This window comes from Trichomonas vaginalis (genome assembly GCF_026262505.1).
Source record: "Trichomonas vaginalis G3 chromosome Unknown ctg_164, whole genome shotgun sequence".
NCBI lineage: Eukaryota > Parabasalia > Trichomonadida > Trichomonadidae > Trichomonas > Trichomonas vaginalis.
Genome location: NW_026529251.1, coordinates 122 through 24,572, shown reverse-complemented (window position 1 = coordinate 24,572; position 24,451 = coordinate 122). Strand labels below are relative to the sequence as shown.

Genomic DNA, 24,451 nt, shown 5'->3' with positions numbered 1-24,451 from the left:
GGAAACAAGAAGAGCTATCAATACTTACTAGATCATGAAAGAGTAGATAATATCAGGGGTGATGGTGATAAAGGATTTCAGGCAGCTATGACTCATTATTTCCCACAAATTAATTTTTACTTCTCATCCTCTCCATATACGTTTCATAATAAAATAGTTGATGCGGTAATGAGAACTCTTAGAGATGCGTTAGGGGTTAACGGTCAGATATACTGGGATGGAAATCATGACTCCATCATACAGCAGTTAGTATATTATTACAATAATACATGGCATAGAACTATTAACATGAAACCAGTGGAAATGAAAAATGATATTTCAAAAGAATGGGAATATATTAGAAAGCAAATGGAAAGGTTGAATGATGTTAAACGTGAACAAATTAATTCGGGGTTCATGAATTTTAAACAAGGGGATAAAGTTTTGATTCATCTCGATTATGGAAAAACTGATAAATCAATGACAAAAAGAAGACGAAGATTTGACACAATAGCTGAATTTGTTAGATATATTAACGGCAATGTATTAGTTGAAGTTGACAATAAATTAATAGAAATTCCGATTTATTTTATTACTCCATTATATTTAAATAATATTTAATTTTTTTATTTCGTAAGAAATGAGTGACAACAAAGCAGTCAAGAGTCCAGACGATGAATATAAAAAGAAACGAAACAGAATTAAATCAAAAATATGTTATTACAAAAAGAAGCCGCAATGTGGTGGGGTTGAAAACGATAAAGAAATAATCGAAAAATTAGAAACTTACCGTTCAATCCTTAAACTGAGTGAAGCAAAAATAAAAGAATTTAATAGAATAAATAAATTGATTGGAAGAGATGAATTTAATAAAGATGAATTTTTAAACTCAATCCAAATTTAATTTTTATTCCTCTTCGACAACATCTCTCTTTCCATCATTACTGCATAACCGCATTTTCTCAGTTTAAGTGGTTTGTTATTTTTAGCAAGTTCTCGCATCATTTTTATCATTTCCTCCCTTGTTATGATTCGTGGTAAATTTTGAGCTTGTGGGGTATTCATTTATGATAAAAATAAAAATTTAAATTATGCTGTTCTAAAGTTTGTGACAACATGACATTTTGACAACAACACGAGAGGAAGGCAGTTATGACTTATTTTTGAAGAACTGAAGGTGTCACCAGGTCACCATGTGTCACCAGGTCATTTAACTTCTCTGAAAAAATGTGACAACATGACATTTTGACAACAACACGAGAGGAAGGCAGTTATGACTTATTTTTGAAGAACTGAAGGTGTCACCAGGTTGTCATGTTGACGACATGACATTGTGTCAACAACACGAGAGGAAGGCAATAATGACTTATTTTTGAAGAACTGAAGGTGTCACCAGGTCACCATGTGTCACCAGGTCATTTAACTTCTCTGAAAAAATGTGACAACATGACATTTTGACAACAACACGAGAGGAAGGCAGTTATGACTTATTTTTGAAGAACTGAAGGTGTCACCAGGTTGTCATGTTGACGACATGACATTGTGTCAACAACACGAGAGGAAGGCAATAATGACTTATTTTTGAAGAACTGAAGGTGTCACCAGGTCACCATGTGTCACCAGGTCATTTAACTTCTCTGAAAAATAGTGACAACATGACATTTTGACAACAGGTACAAGAGAATGCAAAAATAAATTCCAATCATACTTTATAAAGCATCATTTACAGGTATTTCATCGTCAGTAAATGATTCATCATTATCATTTGGTTCAACCTGTTTATATAATCCTTTCATTTCTTCTTTCAAAACATAACACCATGTTTGTTTACCATCTATTCTTATCTGTTTCCTATCACATTTATCCTTAATACTCATTTGAAAGTTTTTGTCTTTCATGTCTGATGGTTTGCAGAATAGAGCATTTTTACACGTCATACCTGCATTCAATTCATCATAATGTGTATTTATCCATACATCTAAAGGATTTGTTGATAATTCAATTAAATCTTGTTTGGCTTCAGTCATCGGAATGATTCGTACATTAAATGATGAAAGGTCATATTGCATAAAATATGTTAAAAGGTTATCATAAAATTCCTTTGTGCATGAATCCATTAAATTCTTGAAGTAATCAAATTGACCCTTGAATTTACCATTAACTCTTAAAACTACATATCTTCTGTCTCCAACTTCAATTTTGACAGGGTAAACGTTATTAGTTACGAAAATGAAGTTTGCAACGTTCTGAGCAGTTCTTCTGGGTTGATTCTTTTCATTAATTCTAATCTCATTATCCGTTATAATTGATTTCAAAGCGTTGAAGTTTGCGAGTCTGTCTTCACCTACATTCTTGAGTTCATTAAGTACAAGAAACATTTTATTCTCAACTACTGAATTGAAATTACCCGTTAACTCACTTATTTCAGTAATGTTTTTACATGAATAACCAGCGAGAAGTTCAGAAATAATGTCTGTAAATCTGTTTTTACCTGTTCCCTGAAGTCCTTTCAAAATAATTGCTGTTTCATTCTTGATTCCAGGATGTTGAATCATTGATGCAATCCAGCCGAGTAGGTATTTATACACTTCATCGTTATTATCACAAATGGCTTCTTTAATGAAATCCATAAACATCTCAATTTTTGAGTAATCAAGCTTTTCAAGAATGTTGTATTTATAACCTTGAAACGTTGAGAAAACATCTGGGGAATCAGATTTAAAGCAAACACCCTTAACGGTTAATGAAGACAATTGATTTAGTAGTACGTCCCATGCTGTTATTGTTTTACCTTCTTCATTAAATAATTTAATCATTTTGAGTGACTCTTTCATGTTTGACTGAAGAACAAATGATATTTGATTCATTTTGTCGTGGATATTATAGTCCTTTTGAATGAAGTATTTGTTTCCACAATCTACAAAACGGATTACACGTGATAAATCCTCAATTACTTCAGAACTGTTTTTATACTGATGATTTTCAGCCTTGCGTCTAATATCTGTTATCAAAAACGAGTCATCAAGTTTTATATCAAATGTTATTTTTGGCTTACGTAATAAAGGCAAAACATATTCATCATAATATTCCTTTTGATATAGTTTTAGAATCTTTACCAAAACAAATGGAGAAGTCATTAAATGTGCATATCTATCACATGCTTTTTCAAAATTACTTTTTGCATTTTCTGTTAAATTGCAGAAGTTATAAACGTTATCGTATGCTTCATTAATTAAATGATTAGGTAACGAATTAATAGCTTGAAACAGTGTGAATAATGTAACTTCTTTTTCTAAATTCATGTTTCCACCGTCATTATGTACTTCAAAATCACAGATGCCATCAACTATGCTCTGGGCAAGTTTATCGTCAATGTTTACATCTTTGTTTTCATTCATTATATTCTTTATTTCTTCATTCTTCTGTTCAACTCTTACCTTAATATTCAAATCATTTAATACATCATTCACTGTTCTGGTTAATGTTGAATCATAACTTCCACGAATGAATGAGTATGTATTGATTGGTTCTGATGCATTCTTGCGAACTCTTGAATCAGCCATAACCACTAAAGAACGCTTTGAATCATCCATAGAAGTCATTATGTCAATATCATAATCATTGCAGGAATAACATTTAATCATTCTGTTCGAGGTTGAATAGAAGAAATTAGTGTTGCAATAAATGTGAAGACCTCCTGATGCGGTTTTAACGATAACATCTTTATCCGAAAGTTTTGATAAAATATCTTTTCTAACTGTTTCTTTAAGTTCATCATTGTACGATTTATTGATATCAACATCTATAATCGTTAAATTCGAAATTTTATTTACTAATAAAGCTGTACCAGTTTTCCTTCCTCTTCCTCCATCATATTTGAGGTAGTTATGTAAATCAATCTTGTTTTCACCAATTCTTTCGTTGAGTGTTTTAGTTTCTGCCACAACTAATTCCTCAACTAATGAATCAATAACTTTTTCATCAGAAACGATAAAGTTGCTGTTGTTGTTTGTTGCTGTCATTTATATAGGAATAAAAAAATAAAAATAATTTTAAAACTAACCTTATTTTTGGGCTGCATCATATTTCCGTCACTGTTGTCAAAATGTCATGTTGTCACTATTTTTCAGAGAAGTTAAATGACCTGGTGACACATGGTGACCTGGTGACACCTTCAGTTCTTCAAAAATAAGTCATTATTGCCTTCCTCTCGTGTTGTTGACACAATGTCATGTCGTCAACATGACAACCTGGTGACACCTTCAGTTCTTCAAAAATAAGTCATAACTGCCTTCCTCTCGTGTTGTTGTCAAAATGTCATGTTGTCACATTTTTTCAGAGAAGTTAAATGACCTGGTGACACATGGTGACCTGGTGACACCTTCAGTTCTTCAAAAATAAGTCATTATTGCCTTCCTCTCGTGTTGTTGACACAATGTCATGTCGTCAACATGACAACCTGGTGACACCTTCAGTTCTTCAAAAATAAGTCATTATTGAATAACCCATGATGTTGTCAAAATGTCATGTTGTCACATTTTTTCAGAGAAGTTAAATGACCTGGTGACACATGGTGACCTGGTGACACCTTCAGTTCTTCAAAAATAAGTCATTATTGAATAACCCATGATGTTGTCAAAATGTCATGTTGTCACATTTTTTCAGAGAAGTTAAATGACCTGGTGACACATGGTGACCTGGTGACACCTTCAGTTCTTCAAAAATAATTCATTATTGAATAACCCAAATCATTTACTCACAATATTTTTGTACAAAACAACCCCAAGCTTTTAACTTCTTTTCTGTAGTTCATCCATTACTTCATTACCTAATTAATTACAGACATAAAATATATTTAGTTCATTCAGTAAGCCTAAACCCTTTGGGTTAAGTGTGTTCATTGAACTCTATACCATGCGAATACAGTCATAAATGGCGGCATGTATTCTTTACTTTGTCCCGTTGTTTGTGTATATCCTGAAACGTGATGTGTATGGTTTCCTTCTCCCTGAGTGTCATCCCAGTAACAATTTATAGCAAACTTAACGTCGTCTTTAACATCATATCCTTTACCTTTTGTCATTCCTGACCAATCCCAATATCTATGCTTATGCCAACCTGCTTGAGATGTACTTAAATCTATGTAGTGACTGTGTGCAGGTAAATTTTCACCTGAAATCGTTTTACTTCCCCTGTTTCCTTTGAAGAGTTTGCACAATACAAAAACTTGTGGACTATTTGTTCCCATGCACCAACACCAAACATTACTTGAGGACTTCTTGCATCCATAGATGTATAAATAGAACCTACTGGGTTCATTAAATCAAACATATGAGATATTATAGGATTGTCTCTTTTGAACTTAAAATATAGTGTAACTATTTCAGGTTTCTTCTGGTTTGTGTCAGAATATTTTTTATAATATAATCTTATGTTTTCAGGGTAGGTAAAATCTTGACTATAATATTTATTTCTGTCATCTGTATAATAATATACTATTCTCGTTTTTTCTATTGCATTATATCTTTTATATCTATAATAATCTAAATATAATGTTAGTTTTTGTTCATCTACATGTGGTGTTCTGACATCATCTCCATAGTCATAATAATATGGTGCTGGAGCTGGGTCAGGCAATGTCATATCTGCCATTTCATAAACTCTTAAATATTTCTTTTGTTCGTCTCCATATAAGTTTAAGTAGCAGTTGTTGTCTAATGGAACTTTAACTTGTGTACCATTATTCTTTATATAGCCTACATACATTTCATTGTTATTTTTCGGAATGAGTTTATACCGTATACCATTTCTTAAGGAGTGTACAAACTCCCATCTAAAATATTTGTTTTCTTCATAGATAGAAACATCGCCAACAATAGTTTCAATATTTTTTGTTCCTATCAAACTTTGGTATATTTCGTTAACATATGTTTTATCTGCTTTAAGGTCTAAACATCCTGAAACCCATCCTGTATCAGCTTTAGTTTTTAAAATCTTTGATGTCCATTCATGATACCATTCAACCCTTTCTATAATTTCATTATCTTTTTCATCCACATATTCCTTATCTGCCTTCTTATTTAATTCACTAGCCACACATTCCTTATCTGCCTTCTTCTCTAACTCATCGTTAACATATGTTTTATCTGCTTTAAGGTCTAAACATCCTGAAACCCATCCTGTATCAGCTTTAGTTTTTAAAATCTTTGATGTCCATTCATGATACCATTCAACCCTTTCTATAATTTCATTATCTTTTTCATCCACATATTCCTTATCTGCCTTCTTATTTAATTCACTAGCCACACATTCCTTATCTGCCTTCTTCTCTAACTCATCGTTAACATATGTTTTATCTGCTTTTTTCATTATGTCATTTAGGAAACCTTTTATGAATTCCTCATTTAAATTAAATCTTCCAATCTTCAAAACTTTAGGAAATGCATTTAATGCGTAATATCTCTGTTCTTCTGGTGGAATTGATGTTATATCATCCGTTATTCCTTTAATTTTTGAATTCATAAATAAAATTTCTTTTATATTTGATATCACCGCACCACCTTTGCAAACGAATTCGAAATGGTCATTTTTCAATACTATCTCCAAATCTCCATATTTCAACCTTTGCGTTTGTTCTGCCGTCTTTGAATTATATGCATATGTGGCGTATGTAATGGTCTGTGGTTGCTGTTGTTTAATCATTTATTACGATTTAAAAATAAATATTTAATCCGTTATCTCATCAGCTATTTTTTCTATTTGAAATTGCCATAATATTTCATTCATAAATTCTAAATCACAATCAAATAGGTCAGTTATTCTAAATTTAATATTTGATAAATCTTTTGAATGAAGAATAAATGAATTCCCGGATAATTGAAACGGATATGATAAAGAAAATATGTTTAAGTTGATGGATAAAATGTTTTGTATTGATGGGTAAGAGTTAGGGTCTAATGTTTGATGTGAAAATCTCATTGGGGTATTAACTTTATCACATTTGATTAAAATGAAATTGGAACCAGTGTCAGAATACAAAACATCCCCAACATCTTTTTCAAAATTTAATATTCCCAACAATGAACGAAGACGAGGAGTACAAAATTTAATTTTCAGCGGAAATTTAATAAGGTTATTTATTTCATCAAGTTCAAAAAGTTTATCAGGTTTTGATTTAAAATTTTCTTCATACCATACGATAAATGATTCATTTAAATAACTTAAAATTATGTTAATATCCCCCCTCACTATCACATTATTTATATACATATCATACGTTTTTTCATGGTCATCTTTAATAAATGATATATAATCCGAAGGGTCTAAAAGAATGGGATTAAATTTACCACTCACAGAAACGAGAGTAACATTATAAATTCCACTAACTGTTAAATTTAATTCACAGTTATTATTCGAAATAATATTGATAATTGACATTTTTATTACGATTAAAAATATGGTAAAGCGTTATTTTCCAGTGATAAATAAAACTAGAATAAGATTACCTCAAGAATTCATAAATTCAACGAATAAGAAATTCATTCATGTTATAAATTTTAGTGTTTTCAGAAAATATGAGTCGATGTCATATTCATCATCAGGTTATATTTCACTTCATTCAAATTTAGTTCAATCGAATCCATATAATGACCATTTCATAAGATTTTCAGATGGTATTAAAAATGTAATTGATAGATTAAAATATGAACAGATTGACAATATCGAATTTTTGGAATTTTGGTTTAAATATCCCGATGGAAAAAAGATTGAAGTTAAAGATAAAGCAGATACTATAACAAAAACAATTACAATGACTGATCCAGATAGTGGGGAACAAAAAGAAATAAAACAAACGATAGAAACTGGTGAAAGGTCAATTATTATCGATTATGATTCAAAGGATTATTATTCGATAATGTTAATGCTTGAATATTAAATAGCCTTAACAAAGAATTTTTCAAGTGATATTTTATATTCATCAACTATTTTATTATAAATATCATTATATGTTAAATGAAGTTCAGTTGTTGTTCCGTTCTTTGATATCTTAATTGTGCTAATATCCTTTATAGGATTTATTTTTGCAACTGTTCCGCAGCATGAAACCTCATCATCTATGAAAAATTGAATCTTCACGTCTGAATCTTGAACATCACAAAGAATGGCGATAATGTGAATTAATGATTCATAAGGTAAAATAATTAAACCGGATTGGTCAATTAAATTTATTATTGAATCATAATTATCAGTTATGATATCGCGATATATTTTCATTAATTCAGAATTAATGTCTATTTTATATGGGTTATCAAGTGGTGCTGGGTATGTTGGATAAGTGGGGATTTCAACGGGTTCTTTACCGGGTTCAGATAAAATGATTGGGTCTCCATCTTCTTTATTTTGCTCCTCCTCCTTTTTCGGTAAGTCACGAGTTAATAAATTTGGTTGAGTTGCTGACCTTGTTAATTCAGGACTAACATTAACTTTAACATTTTGAATAATTCGTGATTTATCATCATTTACATTATAACCAACCGTAATCTCTGCTTTTGCGTTAGTGTTCTTTTGACTTGTGAAACGTCTTCTCATTTATAATTGAATAAAAAAAAGAAAAATATATTTAAAGTTTTATTTAGTTGTTACGGTAATATCCCAAGGTTCTTCCTTGTTTGCTTATACTTTCTTTGTAACTGCACCAATTATGTTATTGATAATGGTTTGAGTTTCTTCCAGTCTTATTTTATCATTTACAATATCTTTAATCATTTCATTACATGCATTCTTAAAACCATCCGATTTTTCTAATTTACGTCTATCACTTTCTTTAATTAAATCAAAGTTATAACCTTGTTGAGAATAAAGTGGTTTCTTTATCAATTCCTTGAACGCTTCTGAAAGTGAAGATGAAGAAATCCTTGCCACTTGAATTGGTTTAAATTCTGCTTTCATTGCTTCTTTCTGTTCATTGAACAGTGGATTGAATAAAGCAACTTTAAAGAATTTCTTAGCTGGAATTTCAGGTCTCAAATTTGCATATTGACCATCAAACTGGTTAACATATCGTGGTAATCCATCCGGTCCCTCTTCAATAGCATTTAATTTTTCATTGAAATAAGAATATGGATTAAGATGGTATGAAAACTTTGGACCATTTTCACCTTCTCCAATGTATTGTTTAACAGCTTTTCCATTTTCATCAAATTGCATAGGATAACATTCATTATATGCTTTACGTTTAGGATAATCCGTCATTGTTAATTTATACCCATTTATGACTTTAATATTTCCTTGACCATCAGTAACAAAGACTTCATTTATTCCATCAGGCTTTCCATTTGGTCCTGTAATGTCTGCTTCATGTGCTTCCCAATTTGGTCCATGACGTTTGGCATATGCTTGAGCTTCTGGTAATGTTAAAACGTTTCTCATTTGTTTAACATCCTTTTGAAGACCGGCAACAATGTGGACTAATTCTTTCATTCCGTCTGGAACTTTCATAGTTCTATTATATGCACCCTTTTTGTTTGTTCCTTGTTTTAATGGAACCTGTAGAAGATTTGCAATTTCTGTCATGTTTAATTATAAATAAAAAATAAAAATTAATTATAAAAAAGTTATTCGAATTTAATGGAACCTTTATTTAAATCAACTATTATTTTTCCATGTTCTCCTAATTGTTGATATTGTGTGTAAAGTTCATTAATGCTCATTGGTAAATTCACTTGATAAAGCATAACGTTCAACTGTTGACGACTAAAACCACTGAAAATGAAAAGGGTGGACAGGTTTGATTTAATGTTTGTGCTTAATGCTTTAAAGTATTGAACAGCCATAAAGAATGAACACTGAATGTGTCGACATTGAGTTAATAATTGATTAAAATATGATTTCTCATTAGTTATTAGTTTTGATTTCACGGCATCATCTAGAAAAATTAGTGAATGCAAAAATTCTTTATCAAAATTTGAAATAGAAAGTGTTTCAAATAATTCATCCCGTTGTTTATCAATAATTTTATCCTCTAATCCTTGCTTCTTGATTGTATTATATAACTCTTTATACATTAAAAAGTTTTTCAAATAATCTTCTGCTTCTTCTTGTGATAAATAAATAATTGGAATTTTGATTAAATGCTTTAAAGATTCAAATGTATCATCTGAAGGTGAACCTGAACGGTTGATATAAATTAACACATGTGAATGGGGTGAAGTGTTAGCAATAATGATAATTTGTTTTAATATCGTTAATGTTTTACCTTTATTTTGTTTACCAATTGCTGCAGTGATTGAATTTAAGTAACATTCAGAATATGGAATTTTCATTAATTTTTCCTTAGATAGAGCATTTCTATTATCACTCAATGCTTCATTAATCATATCATCTACGTATGTATTATATACTCCTGCTAATTCTTCAGAATTTAAATCCATTTAATCAAAAATAAATTTATAATTTTAAACATTTCTATTCATCAATATTTCATCATATGAACTTCTATACTGTGGTGGTGTACCTGTTGGATGATATTTCAAACCTTCATCCGGTGTCCATGTCCAATATGTAGTCCTAGTAAACCAAACCTGAGGAGGATTTGTCACCTTTGAACAGTAAGTGTCATTTTCACCCTGAATGATTGGATAAGCTTTCACTTGTACTGTAACTTGTGAGTTGAAAGTTTCTAATCCATCAAAGAATATACCCGCTCCATCACGTTGAACTGGAATAGTGCATAAGAATGAAGTTTGGTCTTTCCATGTTCTAGCTAATGGCGTGCCATTATCATCATTCAGTGGTCTAGTTAATGAGTCCTCGTATTCTTCTGTGCATTCATTCACTCCATCTAAATCAGAAGCTTGAAGCATACGTGTAAAGAATATGTCACCCACTGTGGTCATCGCTTGATCGGGGAAGTTTCTGGAATCTATAGTGACCTGAAGACCTCGAAGCATTGGATTTTCTAAAACCGTTCTTTGCATTGCATTCTTCGGAAATGTTAACACAACATCTGTAACATTATGAAGAGCGTATGAGAAATCAGAACTGATACCTTCAGGAGTGATGCAACCTCCATTTAGTGAACGAACGTCAATATGTTGAGCTGGAATCATGAATGGATCTTCCTTACTGAATAAACGTGGTATTGCTTTAACTGATTCTTCAATTAAACCGTATCCTGGTGTAATGCATTTATCCTCTAAAACTTCCATCTTTGTGCATGAAATAATAACGTCTTCAACTGTTGCGTCAGCAGATGTAGCGGCTAAGCTTGTAATTAATTTGCAGGAAGTCCGATTTGTTGGAATTTGCGATCATATTTATAAACATGATTCATAATCTTTTCATAATTTTCATCAGTTATCTTTTCATAAACGTAATTTTGTAAATCAGCAACTCTTAACGGGTCAACCTGCAAAATACCAAAGTATCCCTGAAAACATAATATTTCAAAATGATTTCACCAAATGATTTGGGATAATCATCGAACGCCTGAAATGCTAACAAATCATTTACCGGAATAATCATATCAAAAGTGACATCAACTTCTTCATTTGCTTTCTTGAAAACTTCTGAAGGGTCAATATATTTACCACATACTGAGTTATCATATTTTTGACATTGTTATATAATGAATGAACAAACTTTTTAACTTTCCTTTCTGATTTTGGTTTATATGTTGCAAATGCGAAAGATTCACGGGCGCAATCCATCTGAAGATAACCGGCATCACCTCTTTCGGTTTCTACTTCTAATTGTTTAAAGCTTTGATTTGATGATTTGTAACCAACGAATAAACGCATGCATTTAAAAGCGGCATCACATGTGAAAGCTTTATTTGAAACTAGAGTTGCTTTAACTTTGCGTTTAATATATGTGTCACCTAATTGGTTCACATCATGAGCCGGATTTGTAATTCTTAAATGAGTTTGTTTATCATCAAAATATGGAGCATCAGAGTCATAGCATGAACTTTCAAGTTCTCTATAATATCTTCTACCGTCATTCTTTGCGAATATTTCATTTATCTTTTCGAATGAATGAAATACATTTCCATTAATCGGTTTAGTGTTTGGCACCAAATAGTTAGTCGTCATTTATGATGAAATAAAAAAATCAAAATTAAAAGATGAAAATGAATTTTTAATTTTAATGAAATAATCAACTATGGCTGCAGGATTCTTTAAAAAGTTATGGGATAAAGTAAAAAGAGGAGCGCATAAAGTTTGGGAAACAATGAAGAAAGGAGCAAATTGGATATTTAAGAATAAAGAAGCAATTAGTGACGTTGCAGAACAAATAGCACCTAATGTTCCGGTAAGGGAAGTATTAAATAAAGGAGATAAAGTTTATCGTCGACTACAACCGATATTGAGATAAAAATAATATTTATTTTTCCACTACTTTCCTCCTATTTTATTAAGTATTCCTTCAGCAATTCCACCAACTGCGTTACCTGCTTGTGCTCCCATCGCTGGATTACCTGCTTTAGCACCTAATACTCCACCTATGATAGTTCCTGCCGTTTTCGCTACTGGTGCCAAAAAGTTTGCAATGGGTTTAATAATCTTTTGATGAACCCAACTTGCAGCTTTCTTAATTCCTTCCCATAACTTTTTAAAGAATCCTGCCGCCATTTCTGATTTAATATTAATTAAAAAATATATTTCATCACTTATATTCTAATTTTTATTTAATGATAAATGAAACCGATTTTAAAAATAAATGAAACAGAGGAGGAAGAAATAAGTGAAGATGTTCAAAATAAAATAAACATTGTTAAACCCATTACTGAAACAAAAATTTTTTCATCTGTTGAAGAATTTAATGACTATTATGCTAATAATAAAAAATTATTTGAAGAATTGACAACATGTAAATTGAATAAAATGTTTAAAGTTGATGGATTCAAAATTTCAAAAATAAAAGGTGTTGTTAGTTTAAAATCTATTCCTCAATCAAGAATCACCTCATTAATGAAAATTGATGATTTAACAAAAAGAATAGAAATTATTGAAGAAAGAATAAATCAAATAATTGATATCATAAATCATGACTCGTTGAGCCCGGGTCCTTAAAGTCCAAGGCACAAAGTGCCCAGGACTTAAAGTCCATCACTGAGTTCAAGGTTATATTCATCAAATATTTCATTATTAAATGCAACTTCTGCTAGTTTATTTATTTTTTCAATACGATCATTTGAAAGTCTATCGTTTAATTTTTTCTGAAGTTTTTCATTTTCTAGTTCTGAAACTTTATTTGGATGATATGTAAATTCATGAAATTCTTTTTCCTCAGTTTTGATCATTAATTTACAAAGAACTTTTGTGGTTGGAATTCGTTTGAACCATTTATCCTTAATATTTGTTATAAATTCAATATCTGGAATTAATTCCCAAATTTTTGCATTTTCAATTAATTTATTATCAAATGCAAAAGCAATGGGTTTAATATTAAACTTACCTTTATAATATAAACTTTCTACATAATCATCGAAATAAACATCTACTTGTTTAACATTTTCAAGAATTGGTGAAAGAGCATCCATTAATTGATTGACGGTTACGAATCTTGATCCACTCATTTTCTTACGAATTAAAAAATAAATTATTCATAAATGTCAGAAGAAAATATTTAAATAAATTATTTAAATTTTTTACTCTATTCAAGAATTTTATTTTTGATATAACTCATTGAATTCAAAATTTTTTAAAAATTGACACCATATTTGGAATCTATGCAAAAATATATTCTTTTATTAATGGTAATATAGGAATTGTAGGAATAAAAACTTTTTATAAATTATTCATAAATTTTTAAAATCTGCTATTCAGAAGTATGTTCAAAAATCATTCAATTATGTGAGAATTCTTACGATTACAAAAAATAAATTATTCATAAATGTAAGACATGAATTTTTAAAGTTTATTTTTCATTCATGAAAATAATTATATCTGATTTCTTTTACTCTCTCGTACATACTAGATTTAAAGAATTCAGAACATTTCCCATAATCTCCTAAATGTTTTCTTATCTTATTGGTTTTCCATTCATTATATGAAACTGTATAAACTTTATCTTTATCTTTACATCTTTCATCACTTCCAATATATTTATATCTCAGTTTTGATTTATTGGTTTCATATTCATTTAATAATTCACAGTCTTCCTTTTTAAATAAATGTTTCACATATTCAGGATTAACAATTCTATAATATTGCTTCCCTTTAAATCTTTGAATATAAACAGGAACACCATCCTCTAAAATTCGATAATCCACTTTATCTGGTTTCACTTGTTGGGTCATTTATGTAAGAATAAAAAAATAAATTATTTTAAAAATAATGTTAAAAATAATGATACAAAATCGTTCGATATTGTATGAATTCTTACGTTTACAAAAAAAGTCACACAACCCATCATACCCTACTACTCATAAATTTTTAAAATCTGCTATTCGGAAGTATGTTCAAAAATCATTCAATTATGTGAGAATTCTTACGATTACAAAAAATAAATTATTCATAAATGTAAAACATGAATGTTTGCCCCTGTTGTCAAAATGTCATGTTGTCACCATTTTCAAAAAGAAGTTAATTAACCTGGTTACCCGGTTACCCCCTCATTTATGTAAGAATAATAAAATAATTTATTTTAAAATTAATGTTAAAAATAATGATACAAAATCGTTCAATATTGTATGAATTCTTACGTTTACAAAAAAGGTCACACAACCCGCACTCATATACTACTATAAGTTATAGCGAAATTCATAGGGAGAAATAATACAAATATATTGATAATACAATAAAGATTTAAATGAGATAGGACAGTTAAGTTGAAAATAAAATTTTATAATTTGTGAGAGAAAAATTGGACTATAAGAATGCTAGAAACATTATATTTAATTGGTCATATATTAGTATTGATGATTTCCACTCATGGATTGGATTTTTGAATAACTTTTCAGCATACAATTTTTCAAAGAAAAATTATTATCGAAAAGAAACATATTTAGGAATATTGGATGAATTGTACTAGTAGTGTTGGTAATAATTTCCATATATTGATTCAAAAAGAAAAAGGATATATAAATTATATTTTTTTTTCTAATATTTATATTATGAGTTTGATGAAGTATTTAAAAAAAAAAAAAAAAAAAAAAAAAGGTAGTGGGGCTTCCAGGCACTTCGTGCCCTCTAGCCCCGAAGATGTTTAGTATAAATGAAGTTCTTATATACGGGTCTTCCAGGAGCTTTTCACAAATTATATATGTTTTCATGTTTTGTCAAGACTTCTTCGTAAAATCAGACAAAAATAATGTTTAGGGTAGAAGGTTAGATATAACCTCTTTTCTAACCTCTTTTCTACCCTCTTGAATTTTCAAGACTTCTTCGTACATGTTTTGTCACTTTTCTGTCACTTTTCAGGAAAAAAACATTTTTATTATATATATAAAATGAATTTTACAAAACCACCGTTACCCTTCTTTGGAAATAAGAGTAGATGTAAAGATATTCTATTGAGAGAACTTAAGAAACTACCGAATGGTCTAACATTTGTAGACTTGTTCGGTGGAAGTTTCTATATATCTCATTTGTGCCATACAATATTTCCTGACTCAAAGATTATATGCAATGACTTCGACAACTATATGAACCGTCTCAAACATATACCAGACACAAACAAAATATTGAAAGAGTTAAAAGAAAAGATACCTATAGGTAAGATGGAACGTATACCATTAGATAAGAAAAATACTGTCAGAGAGGTTTTGAAAAAGGCAGAGTATATTGACTGGGATAGTATATCTGCTAGACTATTATATAGTGGTGCTATAAGAGTTCATGACATTGAAACACTTATGTCAAAAGTTTTATATCTTAACTATACAAATGTTTTCAAAGAGAACATAGAAAAATATATTGAGGGTATAGAGTTTGTGAGATGTCATTGGACAGAGTTGTATGAAAAATATAAAGACAAGGAAAATGTTTTCTTTATAGTGGACCCGCCGTTCTATAACACATGGGATTTTCAATACCAAGTAGACTGGACTTTGAGAGACTCTTTAGAAACTTTAGACGTTTTACATAACCATCCATGCTTTTACTTTACATCCGATAAAAGTGGTTTGGAAAGTGTCATGAGATGGTTAGAGGACATACATGACTATGAGTTTAGATATGACAAGATAGAATATGAGAGAGGTCCTATAAACTGGAGAAAGTGTCATAACAAAGAAATTTTACTAGTAAGTAAATGTGGTTTGAAATAGGACTACTTGTTTTAGGTTTTTTCCATTGTGTCATTTACTTATTTGACGTGGCAGAAAGATATAGAGAATATGAAGATGAACCAATACCAGCAAATGTTCAGCATATGTACTCGTAAGAGATATTTTTATCTAATATTAAATGGACGCACAGAACTTAGCGAATGCACAGCAACCTGGACAACCAAACCCAGAGAATATTCCAAATGAATTAGAATACAAACTGCAATGGCAAACTATGGTCAAGTGCCAACAGATGTACAAATGCAAACTGCTATGTCAAATGACGCTGCGTTAGGTTTGCCACCATGGTATGCAAATATGAGATGGAAAGAGTTTTATACAAACCCTGAAGTGGGATATAAACAACTTTATGCAGATGACGCGAACACAGGAGTTGACCCAGAATATGTTTTCTACCAGAGGAGAAACAGAATGTATGAGCTCCAGTTAAAGAATGCTATGGAACTCAACAGGAAACGCAAAAGACTAGGCGGACATTAGATTTTTACATATAGTAAAATGGGTTTCTTCAGTAGTATTGGAAACTTCTTTCGAAATGCTGGAAGAGGTATATGGAATGGAATAAAAACCGTAGGAAGAGGAATTTGGAACGGAGTCAAAAATATTGGTAAAAGAGTAGGTCAGTTTGTTGGTATTATACCTAAAGACCCTGAACCAGAAGAACAAGCTCCTGTTATACAACAGCCTGAACCTGCACCACAGTCTAGTTGGCAACCAAATCCAACACCTCAACCGTATTAAAAAATTATATTTTTACCGTTCGATAGTAGTTGTATATGAAACTAAGTTCTAAGTAAAACGCATGGTATAATGGAATTATTCTTTTTCTTCCATCTGTAGTAAACCATACTTGAAAGTCTGAAATACTTCCACTTGGTGGTTCGTATAACTTTGTAGGTTTTTCGTAAAAGTCATTTGCCAAGCATAAGAAAGAGTTTTGGGCGCCAGAAAATGAAGCATGAACTATAATAGCAGCTGGGTCGAAAACATCTTTAAATAAATATGGTTCATCTCTTGCATATCGACTGTAAATATTGCTAAAGGAAGTTCGACTTTCTGATTTAACATTCTTTGCAAATAATACCATGACATTGCAGTGAATTCTGTATATATTTGTTCGTCTTTCTTTGGATTGTCTTCGTAGATTTGAAATGACACTTGTGAATTTTGTTTGTCATATACAATTCTCACATAAAGTGTGCTCTCGGTATTTGCATATTCATCAGCATATTTTGCATAACATGAATTTATTTTATCTTCTATATTTTTTAACGCAGTCTGTAGAGAAGATGAAAGGTCAACTTGTATTAGCTCAATTTCTTCCCACATTTTTCGTTTCCCTTCAGATATATAATCTATATGAAACCTTACAATAAATGGAAAACTTTTATCTTCTACAGACACAAACTTCATTCTACGAAAGCCAATAGCTTTTGTGACAGATGGGTCTCTTAGCCATCTTAATGGGTAGTCAAAACGATAGCCTTCATGCTTTACGGTCTCTGTCTCAAACTTTTGACCGACATTAGTAAAAAGTTCATCTAATGGTTTAGTTGTAGCAACTCTTGAATTTCTTTTTCTATTGGAAGCATATTTTATCTAGAATAAAAATGTCGAAAGAAACAGCGTCTATGAGAGAAATACAACACAACCGACAACTCATTTTGCAAGCTCTAAATAAGAACACAACAAACTTTTCAAACTATTCTAAGATATCTGAGTCATTGAAAGAAGGAAACTTTAAAACTGACGATAAACCCAATGACAGACGAGTTTCTGTTTCAAGACAGTAAGAACCATACTGTTTGTATAAATCCAACAAAAAGAACTTTAAACGAGAAACCTATAGATGAACTTCTTTTGAAGGCAGATATTGACAACAAAGCTGACAAAGAGTATGTAGATGCAACAAGAGACTATATTCTCGCATGGACAGATAGAACATACCCACAAAAACATCATACACATAACATCTATGACGTAGATGAACTACCAGAAAAGTTAGATGACAAAGCGGATAAAACATATGTTGACAATAAAATGTCAAGTGAAGTGACAAGAGCTGACAAAGAATATTCTAAAAAGACTCATACACATACCATATCTGATATTACAAACTTACAAGAAACCTTAAACAAGAAAAGTGACGTTGGACATACACACGATTTCTTCGCAACTGTTGGTATAGAAAATATTGAAGGAACGGTTGAAGAAACTGGGGATGTATTAAATTGGAAACCTCCTAACTTTCCACAAGGTTTAACATCGGATAAAGACATTAGATGTGGAAATGTCTATGTCATGGAGGATGAAAACAAAGTTAAATTCACTGCTCAAGATTTATATGATAAAAAAGCTGACAAAACAGAGCTTCAAACGTTAAAGACAGAAATACTTCAAACAGTATATCCTATAGGTTCTATTTACACGTCAATGAACTCTACCAAACCAGAAGTAGTACTTGGTTTTGGAACTTGGACTCAAATAGTCGACAGGTTTTTGTATTGTGCAAACTCTTCAAAGGAAACAGGTGGAAGTAAAACGTTTCAGGTGCAAATTTACCTGCGCACAGTCACTACATAAATTTAAGTACATCTGAAGCAGGTTTGCATAGTCATAGATTTTGGGATTGGTCAGGAATGACAAAAGGTAAAGGATATGATGTTAAAGAGGACGTTAAGTTTGCTATAAATTGTTACTGGAGTAACACTGAGGTAGGAGGAAGCCATACACATCGCGTTTCAGGGTATACGCAAACAACGGGACAGAGTAAAGACTACATGCCACCTTACATGACAGTTTACGCATGGTATAGAAATGCTTAGTCGTCATTTTCAACTTCTTTAGCATATTCGTCAGGAGTTGTTTATATTTGTTAGGAACTGTCTTTGAAAGTATACCACCTTGAACTTGACAAGTTTGAAACGAGGTCTGACAATAGTAGTTTTATCTTCTGCTTTGCAGTCTGTACATTTTGCCATGTTTGCCTAAAACTTCATAATATTCTCTTGTATACTTTCTTCTATTTTTACGAACACGAAGGTGAGTACCTGTCGAGTTCCCATTGTTGTCATAGTCAATAGTATTTTCATATGGGTCGCGTTTAGGTATTTCTATTTTTACTTTGTCACCTTTCTTAAGTTTGAAGCCTGGCATTCTTTCTTGTTTGTCTCTTTTGACTAAACTATTAAATATATAGTCTTTCTCTAAGTCGGGGTTGTTTTTCATTTCTTCGGGGGAGTGGTTTCCCAAACCTTTTTGTTTACGGCTATTGTAAATATTTAAAACTTGTCTCATCTTTGCCATGGAGAAATGTCTATATTTGTCGTCATATGACATTTCATCTACCTCACCACCTTGTGGTTGATTTAAGTCTCTTAAGATTTTATACAACTGTCAATGACACCAAGAGCAGAATGGTTTTGGTCGACAATGAAATATTGGTTTACATTTTTTGAACGCAGATAGTTTTTAATATCGTCTGATTTGAAAGAACTTTCACAGTCAGATGTCAGTTTTGTTGGATGGTATTTGTCAACGAATATTGTCAAAGCAGTTTTCACATCTAAAATATTTTTGGACTAATGGTATGGCTTCACAGTATCTTGTGTTTTGACCAACAAATATTAGCCAGTATGGTGGTCCATCTTCTCTATACCTCGGAATGTTTTCCAAGATATCCATAAACCAAGCATTTGGTGTTGAACTAAAGATTTTTACATGAGTGCTTTCTTTGTCGCTTTAGAAACATAGGGGTCCTTGTTTGGATTCGTCATTTTTTACCCTATAAGAAATGGGTTTATTTGGCGCATTAGCAGGAGTTGCATCCAGATTTTTGCCCGCAGTGGAACAATAGCCAGAGGTGTATTTGGAGTTGGAAGGAAGATTTTGAGTACATTAGGTATACTTAAAGAGAAAGCACAACCTATTATACAAACTGTACAGAAAGGTTGGGATGTAGCACGAGATGCAGCAAATCTTATTCCAAATCCTGAAACAAGAGGAAAAGTTCAAGGATGGATGGACAATGTAGGAAGACAAGCAGGAAACTACTATAACAAAGCAAATGACTACTATAACCAAGCAGGGCACTACATGGACCAAGGTGAAAGATTCTTTAACAGAGGATATAACCATGCACAACAATGGGTAAACAATAACCAACCTCAACCGCCTCAAACGTGGGGAATGTAAAGTTTTTTACTGAGATGAAATGAACAATACAGCATTGAGACAAATGGGTTCAAGATGGATTTGTCGGCTTCCAGCAGTTACACAACCACGTGTTTGTCAAGTTCTTCCTATACCTCAGGAAGTTTTAGACCGACTTAAAAAACCTAAACAACCAGTTGAAAACAAACAAACTAAAATTTTTACTGAGATGAAATGACCGAAGAAGTTGAAACGGTAGATTTGACACCACAAACAAAAAGTTCAGAACCATTGTCAAAACCTGTCAAAGAACTTACAGATGAAGAGAAAAATTCAATAATAGAAAGTGCCAGGTCTGGAAATACAAACCCTAACTATAAAGTCACTTTTCATAGAAATGGAACGGCTAGTATCTCAAAAAAGAAACAGACTCTCACAAATAAAATATTGAAGTCTGAAGGAGCTTTCGAGACAACAGATGGAAAAGTTTACTTCACTGACCAACAGTTCATTATAGAACATCTCATTGACTTAGAGTCGAAATATTCTAAACTTTACAACAAACACAAAAAGTTGAAAGGAAAACAAAAACAAATGGCATATGATATTTATGAAGATGTTGACGACACAACCATACCTGCAAGTGAGGTAAAGTCAGAGGAACCGAAAAGTGACGAAAAACCGATAGAAGAAGGGAAGCACAAACTGAAGAAAACCAAAACCAAAGGTTAGTTTCCAAACTAAACCAAGTCAACCTTCATTAGCTGGTATGGGTTGGCGTCAAAGACTTATGGCAGCAGGCGGTTACGTAAAGTAAAGAAAAAACATTTTTTTTATTTTATAAAAATGCCCCCGTATAGAATGGATAGAAAATCTGCTAGAATAAAAGCAGAGTTAGAAAGATATGGTTGGAGAGTTTCAAAGAAGTTTAAATATAGGAAGGGAAGACCCATAAAAGTCTATGACAAATTGTCTGGTCTTCGCTATGAAATGGACTTAGAAACAGCACGCGCAAATTATCCAAACAGATTAGAGAGGTTAGAAGAAGAACGTCTTATGGACATGCCTTTCGATGTTAGTGAACCTCAAGTTGAAGGACACGACGGCTTTGCCAGATTCTACTGGAAACATGACGAACAATTGCATCCTTTGAGAAGGAAAAAAGGAAAAGGTGAAGACAAACATGCTCCCATGGAAAGAACAAGATATGCATATGAAAAGTACCGTGAAGTTAGAAGTCAAATTACATCTGGTCGAACCTTTACAGTAAACTTTGACGAAGGAAAGAACAAAGAAGGCTTCATGGGTGTACTTGCTGCCATACAAGACGGAAATAAGAAAGGATACAATCTCAGATTGACCATAACAGATTTGGATGGTCACATTTACTATGCACATGGCAATGTCACAACAGCTGCAATGCTTCTTGACGCTTTCAAGACTACAAAGAGAGAACAAATGGTTGACTCCGACTCAGACATTTTGAATGCAATTGAAGGAATTGCAAGTGTAAAATTTGAATGGTACCAACCGAACCCTCAAGCAGTCAGACAACATGCTGGATACTTCCCGTTCATAAATAAGTCTGACATTGACTTGACAAGGTATGGAATTTACAATTCAATTGAAACAATTGTCAATGAACCTTGTATTCTTACATGTCTCAGGAACTCTGGTCTTGTTTCAGAAGAGAAGATGAAGTATCTTGAGTCATGTGTGAAGACAAGGTACATTCTCAGAGGTCAATTGGCAAAAATTGCACCGTTGGCAAATGTCAATATCCGAGTCAACATACCGACTGAGAAAGGTTCTTCACATGACGACTATGTTGTTGACAAAGACTTACCATGGTTGAAGATTGTAATTGTCCACAACCACTTCATGTTGAACGAAAGTCTTACAAACCCATTGTTCGGAAAAGGCAAGTGCAACATTGTCAGAGCTGTAAACATTCTTTTCGAGAAAGGTTTGTTGGAACCAATTCCAGATGACAAGCTGACAGAAACTTTTGTACCAAAAGACGAAACAAACTTTTCATTGTTAGCAAGACCAAAAGTTGTTCCAGACAAAGTTCTAGTACAAAAGAAGTACACAATTCCAAAAGGAGTTGGATTGTTCGGATACCAACCTGAACCAGAAGAACTTCCAATGAGGTTGCAAGAACTTCAAGATGCTATAAACAAACTTCCATTGAGAATCCAATTGACGTCAAATTGTATTGGAGAGCATCTGAGTTAGGTCAGAAGGTTTTATATGAAACAGGTTGCTTCGACGATGTTTATGAGATAACAGGAGAAGTTTCTCAGAAGATAAGAGACTCACTTGAATTTCCACAAACTGGACCAATTGGTTGCGACAAGTTCGACTCATATGAAAAGATATACTATGTCGACCTTAACGCTGCATACATGAGGTTTGTCCAATATATCCGACTGGAATTCCAAACGAAGACGGTGAGTTCCCAGGAAGGAACTATACAGTTGGAAAAGTCATACAACAACTGTATGATATTAGGAAAGCTTCAAACCCCAAACTTGCAATGACACTCAAATTGCTTATGAATTCGACATGGGGATATTCCATAAAGAAACCTCAAGAGATGAAGAGTAAACATTATGAGAAGGTCGACAACTTTGTTGAAAGGTTTTCTCCTTTTGTTTTGAAGTACGAATTCACTCAAGGTCAAAGTGGCTTAGTAACCACATTAAAACCTATTGTCGAACATTGGTCTTACCCTCAGTTCGCAAAGGCAGTCCTTGACAACTACAACAAATTCTTCTCGGAAGTCAAATCCAAAGTGAAGGTTTACTATGAGAACATCGATGCACTCATGACGAACGAAGAAGGCTATAACAAACTCATTGAAATGGGCATGGTCGGTGAAAAGATGGGTCAATTCAAATTGGACAAAATTTTCACCGAAGTTCATGTAATATCGAAAAGGAAGTACTGGGGTGTTAAAGAAGATGGTGAAATAGTTAAACATTGCATGAAATAAAAAATTTTTATTCGAATTTGAATCGGACAGGTCGAGTTACACCATTCTTGGTCTCAAACTCATATATAACCTGTTTGTTGTATTTTCGTCGACTATGGCACGAGACACAAACATTGACCAAACGGACAAAAAGTGTCATTTCAGATGGTCACGCAGCCAATCGCATTCGAGCACTTCGAAGAAGCCTTACGTTCCAAGGGAGAGGGTGTCTGGTGCAAGGCAGAGGTCATGAACTCTACGAGCAGTACATCCTCAATGCCTGGGAGGACAAATCGTCCTTGGATTGGCAATTCTACCAACTCCTCTGGGACGACCTCCTACGCAACTGGGATGACGAAAGAGTCCAATTCAAGGTCAGGAACTACTTGTCCAAATTCCTTAATTTAAGCTACTTACTAACTAAACACCTAAATTTACTCGGGGTTTCCCCTAAAATAAAATTTTTTTACTCTTAGAACCACTCGAGGTTCTCCTTACGGTTGTTGAGCTTGTCACCGTCAATGTGTCTGACCTTCGTCTTCTTGTTTGGATTTGGAACCCATTGATACGACAAGCTTCCCATGGAATTGAACCGCGATTCGAAGGGTAAGGTTCAAGTGTCCCAAGTTGTTGAGGACTGGGGTAAGAACCTTGCCTGTCTCCTTGTTGCGGATTTTGTATGGGTAGGGTTGGGAAATTTCGTAAGTGTCATCGGCAACAAGGGTTGCCCAAACTTCCTCTTCTTCGTGTTTCTCTCTTCTTCCTCTTCTTCTTCGTGTTTCTCTTCTTCTTCGTGTTTCTCTTCTTCCTCGAAAATTCCTTCTTCAATTTGGTATCACGAATTACGGTGTTGGAGGTTCTGTCCTTTCCGAGTACCTTCCAGATGGCGTCTATCTCTTCGAAGAAACGGTAGATGAGTCTGGCAAGGTCTCGGTTCTCTCTCGCGTAAATGCGCAAGGTTTCCGTCAAATCATTCAGGACTTTCTCATTGGAAGCTTGGTTCATGAGGAACTCACCTTTAAGTCCCTTCATCTCTTCCATAAGACTAC

The 24,451-nt window shown here is 32.6% G+C and overlaps 8 protein-coding genes and 5 pseudogenes across 13 annotated transcripts, besides 2 other annotated features; 6 read left to right on the top strand and 7 right to left on the bottom strand.

Annotated features, from left to right (window-relative positions):
• Positions 1-11,009: part of a mobile genetic element that runs on past the window's edge.
• TVAGG3_1083890 (uncharacterized protein) lies at positions 169-600 on the top strand (the record flags this gene model as incomplete). Its single annotated transcript, XM_051256765.1, has 1 exon — positions 169-600. One exon carries the CDS (start codon positions 169-171, stop codon positions 598-600), a length of 432 nt encoding a protein of 143 aa, XP_051075979.1.
• TVAGG3_1083880 (uncharacterized protein) lies at positions 620-883 on the top strand (the record flags this gene model as incomplete). Its single annotated transcript, XM_051256764.1, has 1 exon — positions 620-883. One exon carries the CDS (start codon positions 620-622, stop codon positions 881-883), a length of 264 nt encoding a protein of 87 aa, XP_051075978.1.
• Positions 1,689-3,116, bottom strand: TVAGG3_1083870 (uncharacterized protein; the record flags this gene model as incomplete). Its single annotated transcript, XM_051256763.1, has 1 exon — positions 1,689-3,116. One exon carries the CDS (start codon positions 3,114-3,116, stop codon positions 1,689-1,691), a length of 1,428 nt encoding a protein of 475 aa, XP_051075977.1.
• TVAGG3_1083860 lies at positions 3,360-4,001 on the bottom strand (annotated as a pseudogene). Its single transcript has one exon. A coding segment is annotated over exon 1 (642 nt).
• TVAGG3_1083850 lies at positions 5,342-6,501 on the bottom strand (annotated as a pseudogene). The gene has a single exon. A coding segment is annotated over exon 1 (1,160 nt).
• Positions 8,653-9,231, bottom strand: TVAGG3_1083840 (uncharacterized protein; the record flags this gene model as incomplete). The annotated part of the gene is made up of 1 exon (XM_051256762.1): positions 8,653-9,231. One exon carries the CDS (start codon positions 9,229-9,231, stop codon positions 8,653-8,655), a length of 579 nt encoding a protein of 192 aa, XP_051075976.1.
• A 1,365-nt stretch (positions 11,010-12,374) lies between the features above and the next one.
• TVAGG3_1083820 (N-acetylmuramoyl-l-alanine amidase family) lies at positions 12,375-12,611 on the bottom strand (the record flags this gene model as incomplete). Its single annotated transcript, XM_051256761.1, has 1 exon — positions 12,375-12,611. The coding sequence occupies one exon, from the start codon at positions 12,609-12,611 to the stop codon at positions 12,375-12,377; it is 237 nt and encodes a 78-aa protein (XP_051075975.1).
• A 467-nt stretch (positions 12,612-13,078) lies between these two features.
• Positions 13,079-13,558, bottom strand: TVAGG3_1083810 (protein of unknown function, DUF4108 family; the record flags this gene model as incomplete). The annotated part of the gene is made up of 1 exon (XM_051256760.1): positions 13,079-13,558. The coding sequence occupies one exon, from the start codon at positions 13,556-13,558 to the stop codon at positions 13,079-13,081; it is 480 nt and encodes a 159-aa protein (XP_051075974.1).
• A 1,875-nt stretch (positions 13,559-15,433) lies between these two features.
• TVAGG3_1083800 (phage tail repeat-like family) lies at positions 15,434-16,252 on the top strand (the record flags this gene model as incomplete). The annotated part of the gene is made up of 1 exon (XM_051256759.1): positions 15,434-16,252. The coding sequence occupies one exon, from the start codon at positions 15,434-15,436 to the stop codon at positions 16,250-16,252; it is 819 nt and encodes a 272-aa protein (XP_051075973.1).
• A 519-nt stretch (positions 16,253-16,771) lies between these two features.
• On the top strand, positions 16,772-17,014 carry TVAGG3_1083790 (serine threonine-protein phosphatase family; the record flags this gene model as incomplete). Its single annotated transcript, XM_051256758.1, has 1 exon — positions 16,772-17,014. The coding sequence occupies one exon, from the start codon at positions 16,772-16,774 to the stop codon at positions 17,012-17,014; it is 243 nt and encodes an 80-aa protein (XP_051075972.1).
• Positions 17,015-18,003: 989 nt separating this feature from the next.
• Positions 18,004-23,429: a mobile genetic element.
• Positions 18,314-19,098, top strand: TVAGG3_1083780 (annotated as a pseudogene). The gene has a single exon. A coding segment is annotated over exon 1 (785 nt).
• TVAGG3_1083770 lies at positions 21,482-22,913 on the top strand (annotated as a pseudogene). Its single transcript has one exon. A coding segment is annotated over exon 1 (1,432 nt).
• Positions 23,430-23,874: 445 nt separating the features above from the next.
• On the bottom strand, positions 23,875-24,237 carry TVAGG3_1083750 (annotated as a pseudogene). Its single transcript has one exon. A coding segment is annotated over exon 1 (363 nt).
• Positions 24,238-24,451: the final 214 nt, after the last annotated feature.